General features: G+C 30.6%; 1 protein-coding gene across 1 annotated transcript; it reads left to right on the forward strand.

Moving 5' to 3' along the window:
* Window positions 1-921: 921 nt before the first annotated feature.
* Window positions 922-8,788, forward strand: LOC126976633 (RAB6-interacting golgin). Its single transcript, XM_050825117.1, has 4 exons — window positions 922-1,119; window positions 1,605-1,995; window positions 4,026-4,166; window positions 6,647-8,788. Exons 1-4 carry the CDS (start codon window positions 1,044-1,046, stop codon window positions 6,927-6,929), a joined length of 891 nt encoding a protein of 296 aa, XP_050681074.1. The 5' UTR covers window positions 922-1,043; the 3' UTR covers window positions 6,930-8,788.
* The last annotated feature ends 543 nt before the right edge of the window (window positions 8,789-9,331 follow it).

A 9,331-nucleotide genomic window follows, 5' to 3' on the forward strand; every position in this document is an offset into this window, starting at 1 on the left:
GCATCTCGTCCCACTCTGCTGACGTATAGTGCCACACGCGGCGACAGCCTAAGAAGCGGCGCCGTGTTGGGCGCGTGATCGGCACGGTGCTCCGGATCAGGCAGTGGTCCGACGATCCCAGAGGAGGGTCAACGGAAACTAGGTAGCCGTCCGGATGTGAGGTCAGCAGAAGGTCCAGATCATTGGTCCATCTTGTGGGGGATCTACTAACACTGCGTCTTCCGGTACGAGGTCACCCTTCGGGGTCTTAACTGCCCCAAAGGTCATCCGTCATCAAAAAATTTCGCAGATGCAGCCGATGATTTTTGGCATTGTGATGACGCATGAGTTTTCACAAATTCATGGACACCTTTAAAGCGAGGAAAATGTCTTACAAAATAATATAAGTTGGTGGAATTAACGCACAGTACCTAGATATTAGTTAAATTTATTATAATAGTAACTGATAATAAACTTACATTTCTCTTTTGGTTGCAATTTAACATTAGCAAAGTCATTACGTGGACGTGCAACAAAATAAGATTTTTCTTTAAGCTGATGTGTTTCAGAAAAGGTCATATTAAGGGAACCTAGCTTGACCCAGGCATATAGAAGAATAGATTTGACCCTGTGCTCTAGAAACACATGGAAATCAAACTGCACTTGACGCTGTCAACACTGATACAGTCGAAGGAGAAACCAGGGGTCTCATTTCTGATATGTTTTGGTATACTACTTAACATACAGATTTATATAAATAAATCTGTATATATAATATAAAATGTAAATAAATACATAAATATGTATTATACAACTTATGGATACCATAACGCAGAACAATATTGACTGATTTATGGATGAAACACACCTTAAACGATGGCTGCATGGCTCTGCCTTTGCCTTTCCCATTAACGGGGAAATAAATGAATTACCAAAGAGGATGTAAAATGTAAATGAAACGTGAATTACTATTATGTTTAATGTTTATTATTACTAGCTATGAATTGAAAATTAAAAGCAAAATGGGTATTTAATGTGTAATAATTTATGAAATACGTACAAAAATGAATTCTGTTTTCGCCGGATTTAGTGAAGCAGACTTACAAAGGATAAAATCTGAAGAAGTGGCTGTAGTCAACGGTAAATATAAAAAATTAATAGACCGTGTAATTTCTCACATCATAATTGTATTCAAATTCCATTACACATAATGAATTGTCGTTCTTTAAACAGTCATAATCACAATTCACATTACACTTATTTAAAATTAACAAGTAGTTTGGTCAGCGTAGAGATTGAAGTACAGATATGAATGGGTGCTGTGAGTTGTGACATCTGGTTTTATATTCGTAAACTGAAAAAACAAAAAAAAAAAAACAAATAACAAAACAGTAACATATTTTATTGAAATACCCTTTTTCGTTTATTTTTTTATTTATTTATTATAAAATATAAGCAACGAAAAGAATTCATATTACAATTTACAGGTCTATAATGTAATTCATTAGTCACCCTTTGTAAACTGTGGCAGTATGCACAAATGTTATTGTTATATCAAACAATATTTATGTGTAAACATATTCTTTGTTAGAAATTAGAATATAATAATATGTCAAAACTTTCAGGTGCAGATACTTATAAACAAGTTCTAAAGCTAGAAAAACTAGATTTTAAATCTAAAAAAAAAAACCAGTACCAATCTCTACCCCCTAAACAAAATTCTGATGTAATGCACAATTCTTTTGAGAAATGCATGCCACCGATGTCTAAAGATATTGCAAATAGCAATCTAGGTTTACATTTACAAAACAAGTCTAATGATGATGGTGGGAGTAGAGAAGAGAAGGATAGTTCAACAAATATAACACCAGATGTCATCAAATTTATGGAAAATTATACAGAAGATAAGGAAGGGCCTCATAAAGTAAAGTTAGAAGAGTTGCAAATTAGACAGAAATTAATGGAGGAGCAAAATAAGAAGAGAAAAGAAATGCTATCAAAAGCACTTGCTGATAGGTATGTCAAATTGTTGTTGGTGTTGTAAATGTTGAGCCTAATAAATATCATTTAAACATCCTTCATATTTTTTGCACCTTTTTCTGTGTTGAAGCAGGGTCATGCAAAGAGAAGTATAATTTAATCCTTCCATTCCGGGAAACTCTGATCGCAGGGTATGCCTCAGATCGGCGTGATTTTGGAGCTCACACAGCTTTCTGTCAATGTGTATTATTTTATGTGTATTAATATATTGCTTATAATAAGGATGATTTGACTGAATGTATCTGAAAGCTATTGGACCAAGCTATAAGACCATGCAAATTAAAGCATCTTAGAAACAAAATAAGAGTCAGAACTTGGTAGGGAATAGTGTGCTGTACCACACTCTTGGTTTTGGTGTATCTGAAATGTCTAGTGGCCTGTAGCACTGCTGATTTTGGAAGGTAAAATGGTGCTGGTACCTAGTGAAATTACTCAGCTCCTGACACTAAATATCACATAACCATCACATTTATAGTGCTGCTCAGACTTTTTTTATGTTTTCAAGAATCCTGAAAACCAAGTGCCAGCAAGGCATTATATAGTGTGCAGGCACCTGAGTGTAAGTAATACACTTACACTCAGGTGACTGTTTTACTCAAAATAATAGTTGTTGCCTCATCTCATCCTCTTGAGCCAAATCTAAGGATTTTATGCTGAATTACAAATTTAGCTAATTAAAAATCTATTATTACCCATTGATTGCATGGTTGTAATCTCATGTAAATTAAATTAGTTAATATTTTGTAGATGAATGTGTTTAAATAAATTTACAGATTAACTAGTTCCATGATGGGCAACAAGCATATTATGGAGCTGATTAAAGACCAGACGAGTTTTCATTTCTTTTCCATTTAGAAACATGGTTTGTTGTCTTGATTAATGAATTTCATTCAGTCACAAGTAAAACAAAATTTTAATCAAATTAGCTTTTTCATTTTTGTTATCATAAAACTTTTGGGTTAAATTAATTATTGAGTGGTAAATTGTTTTATAGTAAATATTTAAATTAATTATTAAGACTACTCAAATGATTAAACACGACACTAACTTTAAAATAAAAATGATTGCATAGCTTGGAAAGCTATAGAGATATTATAACAGAAATTGTTTGGCCCAATTAATATATTTTCATACTATATATTATTATCATTTGGAAAGAATATCTCTTGAGTGGCTTATCTCAGATAAATATCTCCCAGTGTAAATTCATATTCAGTCTGTTTGTAAAATGTTGAAATAATATTTTGTAAAAATTATTATACTTAGTCATGGTAAATAAATATTACCATTTAATAACTAAAGTGATTTGGTAATAATTCTGTATTTAATTAGTAGTTGTAGTTATTAGAAGTTTATACTGATTTTGTGCGAAAGATGTAATACACATATCTTTTTATTCACATTTCATTGATCATCTTTCTCATACTTTGTTTCAATTTTAGGTGGACTTGAACGTGAACCAATATTTATTTGTCTTTGCTGTCTGATAAATGCTTCATAGAATTCCATTTTTAATATCAATAGTTTACAACCAGCTCACAGCCCACAGTAAACTAATCTAAACCTCAAAAAAATTTGTCATTTGTAATATTTAGCATTATTTCAATAAATATATATTATATAAATATATATTTATTGAAATGTTTTAAAAGATTGTTTATTATATTAAATTTCAATGGAAGTATTAAAGAAGTTTGGGATTTTCAATACACTAGTTTTTGCTAACAGTGGTTGAAGTTGAGGGGTCGTACCGGTTATCATTTTAAATTGCCATATTGTTGTACGTATGAGATGTAAAGTCCTTTTAAAATAAGTTGGACCAACTGTTTGTTTAGTAACTAGTATGAATTGAAAGAAAAAAAAACATGATAGCATATTCAAGTTCATAAATTAAGGGTTGAATGACTGTCAAGTCACTAACACAGTGAAAATAGTTGGTCTAAGAATTGTTTATAATTTTAACATATCCCAGTACAAGTCACACATTAACAAATAATGCTTTTTAGGACGAAACAAACTGAAGAAGAAGTACAAAAACTAGAGAAAATAAAAAAAGAACTACAATTTCTAGATGGGCAGTTCTCTCAAGATGTTGCCGTGTTAAGAAAGAAAATAGACCAGGCCTGTGTCCACTATTCTGAAGTAGAGTGAGTGATTTTAAATGTTAAACTTAACTTAAATATTATATAATTGTGCTCTGAATCGTCACCAAACACATAGATAACCTAAGTAAAATAATACATATATTCAGTCTGACATGACTGCTCTCACTTTTGTGTGGGCGCTTCCCAGTACCAGCTTCTTTCATTTAACCACATACAACGAAGAGTGGCTCTAATTATCAATGATCAAGTCATCTCAAATTGACTTGATTTTTTGGTGTTGTGCAGTGATGTGGGTTTTCTACTCATTTCTACCACATATATCACGGGGAGTGCTCAGAGGACCTGTTCGTGTTGATACCAGCATCCGAATTCCACTACGAAACATTACGTCAAAATACGTAATTCGTTACAATTGTGCGTTTTGCGAGGAACTTCTTAAGGAATTACCGATTGTATCATTTTCCCGATCCGATACAACTTGGGTTGGGTTCCTCACCACTACCGATCACGTGAGCCGCTTGCCCTTTTGCCTTTTATAAAAAAAGACACCAGATGAACATGGCAGATTCCGAAACTGTTTTGAAAATTCCTATTTCATTTCCAATAGGCAAGTTCAGGGCTATTCAAGGTGGTCAGTTAAATTGAATATAAACCTGGAAAGTATGGTAATCTTAGAGAAACTTAGAGATTTCACACTGTTTGTGTTGAATATTTTTAATGTAAATAATACCTACTGTAAGTTATATTACGTAGGTCTAATAATAAAAAAAAACAATAAGTGGGTACTATGTTTTTGTTTATTAATTTTTAATAGAGTATGCTATGAATGGTTGAATCTGGATTCGCATTTACCTCAGATATATTCTTGGTTTGTCTATGCCTATCTCGGAAGAAACGACCTCGCAGGAGGTAAAATCAGAAGTTTTTCAGACATTATAAAATATGGGGCATCCTTTGATTGACTGCACTTTATAGACCTTTACGATGTGGGCCGGCTTTAAGTATTTAATTTTTTCACAGCATATGTTGCAAACTAAGTCTGTCCGACAACTTGCTTATATGATGTCCCCATGAACTGAACCGTTTTGTTTTTGCTTATATATGCATAAAATTTAATATAACAATGACTTAACTATTAAAATTGGGACAGAAAACAATCATATTTAAAAATCATCAAAATAATCGGATACATCAGCGAAATTCATAACCCCAGAAGTGGGTCAAAAGCAATTTAATGAAAAATAATAACATTAATATCATAATAGTATATCTCCGGATGTTAGATAGTTCATAATGTGTAATTGTTATCATTATTGTATACTAAATTCTGCCCGCGACTTTGTCGGCATTTAATTTCATATCTCGCTCGTTCGGTAAGTTAACATAGTAGAACTGATTCGCCAATGTTTGTTTTGGTTTATAATATTGAAATTGTTTAAAAGGTTTAAAAATCCCTACATGATATTATATTAGGTACTTGATAGGTCCTAAATGCAAAAATATTCTTCATTTCTTACAATAATCATAATAATAATGACTTTTAAATATATCACGTGAGAAATGTTTGTCCCATATATTCAGGTATTTAAACAGGCCTATGTTCTTTCCAGGTTCTCGAAAGTTCCGCGATACCAAATTTCATCTATTTTAGTTCTTAGCTGATGTGTGGCTTAAGAAAGAAAAGCTAACCGCCCGATAGACAGAGTTAATTTGGCATTTATATTTTATACTTATTAAAAATGTGTGGATTGATGCATCTACTATAATCAATAACTCTTGTGTTTATAAGTATTAGTTTACTCTTTTTTCTTTTTTTTGACTTACTCGTGTAAGCCATTCAGTTTTTGACATTTGAGTATTTTTGTTGCGTCACTTTGCATATACTGTAAAGTGTCATTTCCGTGACCTACATGAATAAAGTGTTTTTAAATTTGAATTTTGATGAACGTGAACATGAACATTGACTTTGTTTAAGCCAAACACTAGCTATAATTAAATTTATGTTTTTTTTTTTATTAGATTTTATGTTTTCCCAATCATAACAAGTGGGAGAAACGAAAAATTTAGTACCTTTATGAGCGCATTGCTTACATACTTTAAAATACACTAGTTTTTTTTAATTATAAATCAATCGAGTATTTTTGAAGTTACGTTTTTTGTCATTTCCGCAACATCTCGCGCCGGTCACAGACCGGCACCACAATCTGTGAGTGTTGTGTAGTGACGTCACAGCGGTTAGCGGCTGAAGCGCCTAGCTAAATTTAAATAAATTTAGTACTTCGCTATGAATACGTCGTATTCAAAATTATTTATATGTTTGTATTTGATTTTAAATTGATCAACCTGTGTGTGTGAAAATCAAAATCAAATTCTTCAATTTTGGCCATATCCTGTAATGCAAACTCTCTTTTGCTTTGTACTCAGGCTTGTAGAAAGCCTGAGTTGTAATTTACAATAATACCTATTGAGAGTTATGGTATGTTATGCAATGTTTTTTTTTAAATATTTTATCAATATTTCAGAAAACAATATTTGAAAGTGGAAAAGGAATTCCTTCAAGCGAAAATAAATCTTCAGAAAGAGAGAGAAAAGAAAGAACTACTCACAGAGCATTTATGTGCATTGATAACACACAATGAAACAAGGAAAGCGCAGAAGTTGGAAACTCTGATGCTTGAGCTGGCCAATGATCGGAAGAAAGATAGCATAGAGCTTCCATCAGACGGTGATGAGACGCCGGTGATAATAGATGGTGTTGATGAGAAGACTGGTAAAATGGTTGAGATTGGTCCAAATGTGTCATGATGTTTGGTGCAATATTTATTTTAATAAAAGTATTTTAATATAATATATTATAATGGGGTTGTAAGATAAACTTAACAATTTAAAAGTTTTAACTAGGTTTAATTGTTTTGGGGAGCAGATACTTATAGTATTCCACCAAGACAAGATTATCATAATATATATTATACGTAGGATATAAGTACCTAGTTTCACAATGACTTATAAATATATATATTTCATTTTTTTATGTAATAAGATAGGAAATATTAAATATACCTACTGCCTTGATAATTATTTTTAGAATATATAAGTTAATAATTATGTGTCAAAACCTGCCATCGAAAATAAGTTTTAAGAAGACTGGAAGCTAAATAATTAATAAAATATTTATTTTATATATAAATAAATATTTATTACATAATATTAATAGAATTAAATTGACGATAATATAAATTGATATATCACTATGTATGTAACAAAATTTCATGTAAATATTGTATAACAATAAGGTTAAAAATAAAATTGCATTCATATTTCAATGTCTATCAATGAAATAAAAAACAAAAGTGAATAACTTATTTATGTATTTTAAAACAATTTAATACTGCCATTTATAATACTTATTACAAAATATTATATTCACTATTATATATTATACAGTGCCAAAATGTTTCGATTACTTATTCTAACTATTCTACATATTTTAAATATTACGATTTATTACAGCTGTGTAATGATATGTGTATATCTTAGATCATTTATACGTCTAGATACACTATGACAACTGTGAAAAGGTCGAAAAAAGACGAGTTCAGAGTTGACCTCTATTTTGAGCCATTCACGCACATTAACACAATGTGTGATACATACGCGCGTATAAGACGTAGCTTGTCACGCACACAAAAGTATTAAATCTGGCCTGTTTTTATTGGTTGACGTATAAATTATCTTTGGTGTATATCATAATAATTATTGTAAACATTTTGCTCAAGACGTATCACCATGACACATTGATTCAGTCACAATAAGTGCATTTACTATTGATATTGGCAAACAATTTGTTATATTTGATAGTACAACACTATGTATAGAAAATAAATTTAAGTGCCTTGTGTATCGTAAAATTCTTAAAAAAAAAATTCCCATATAATTGCTGTAACCACAGAGCTGTGTCAGACAAGTTTGTTACTGTTTTCTACTCAATGATGTTACGACAGCCCTAATGAGAATAGTGGTGTTTCGCGATGAGTGAATGTATCGATAGTCTACTTTCATTGCGCGTTTTATAAAACAAGCGCTACAACTTTGCTACTAAAATCAGCGATGTATGTATCGTAATGTACGTAATTATGAAGTACTAAGCAATTTTTATTGCAAAACAACAAATAAATTAAATATTTTTTAATAAATTAACGACAATTTAAGAACAAATAAAGGAATAATGTCTATTGTTTCGGTGAAGTTTTCTGATTCGTATGGCACAATAAGCCATTTTAGATTTAGGATAACTGGGCACTAAACGAAACATCGTTAAAAGCATTGCCCTCCCCTTTGGCACATGGCGTGAGTGTAGGTAAACTTATATTCTCACGCAGGTCTGTGGCTATAAAATTAGGTCATACAGCAATTTTTAAATGATAGAAATAAATTTTCCTAGAATTGTTTTATGTTGTCTTAATAATAAATAAATTTCATAGTATTCTAGCAGGTATAGTAAGAATGTTATAATATATCTATAATTAGTAATAATTTTTGTGTCAAGCACAATAAAACATTAAAATTGTCTTTAAAGTCAGAATAAAATATAATTATTGTTATTATGAAAAAAAAATAAATATTTTATTACTAACAAATTAATAAAACGAGAAACATTACTAATACATATTGTTTTATTGCTTAGTTCTATAACATGATAAAAAAGGCAAATTTTTATGCTATTTAGGTATATATTATATATAGGAGTATTTGCAAAGATGTAATTATTTACTAGAAGTAAATAACAATTGCTTAATTTAAACATATTTATTTGCATTTCATAATAAGTATACATATAATATACTTTTTGAATGCATTTGTAGAAAGATAAAACTGAATAATTACTTTATAATAAGTTACAATGAGATACTTAGAACTTGAACTACTTAATAGTGATAAATTTTTCTTTTGATAGCAAATAACAAGTGAAAATTTTACAATAAGAAGAAATAACGTGAACTTTGTTCACCACATCTTTTCACCATTTTAAGATGCATCATGCAGTACCCGGAGATATAATATTGTACATCGACTTTTGGAAAGACATAATCGTTATCTCTCTCGCACGAAGTCGCGTATCTATTACGAGCTGTTAAAACAATTATATATTATATTACAAAACAATTGTGTACAAATTTATCTTATATATAAAATTCTCGTGTCACGAT

The sequence above is a fragment of the Leptidea sinapis genome, chromosome 41 (genome assembly GCF_905404315.1).
Source record: "Leptidea sinapis chromosome 41, ilLepSina1.1, whole genome shotgun sequence".
NCBI classification, from domain to species: Eukaryota; Metazoa; Arthropoda; class Insecta; order Lepidoptera; family Pieridae; genus Leptidea; species Leptidea sinapis.

What these genes read in the sequence shown, in the direction of transcription:
- LOC126976633 (XM_050825117.1), top strand. Translation starts at nt 1,044, where the DNA reads ATGAATTCTGTTTTCGCCGGATTTAGTGAAGCAGACTTACAAAGGATA. An exon ending in TCAAAAGCACTTGCTGATAG is followed by an intron (nt 1,996 to 4,025) that starts GTATGTCAAATT and finishes AATGCTTTTTAG; the next exon opens with GACGAAACAAACTGAAGAAG. An exon ending in GTCCACTATTCTGAAGTAGA is followed by an intron (nt 4,167 to 6,646) that starts GTGAGTGATTTT and finishes TCAATATTTCAG; the next exon opens with AAAACAATATTTGAAAGTGG.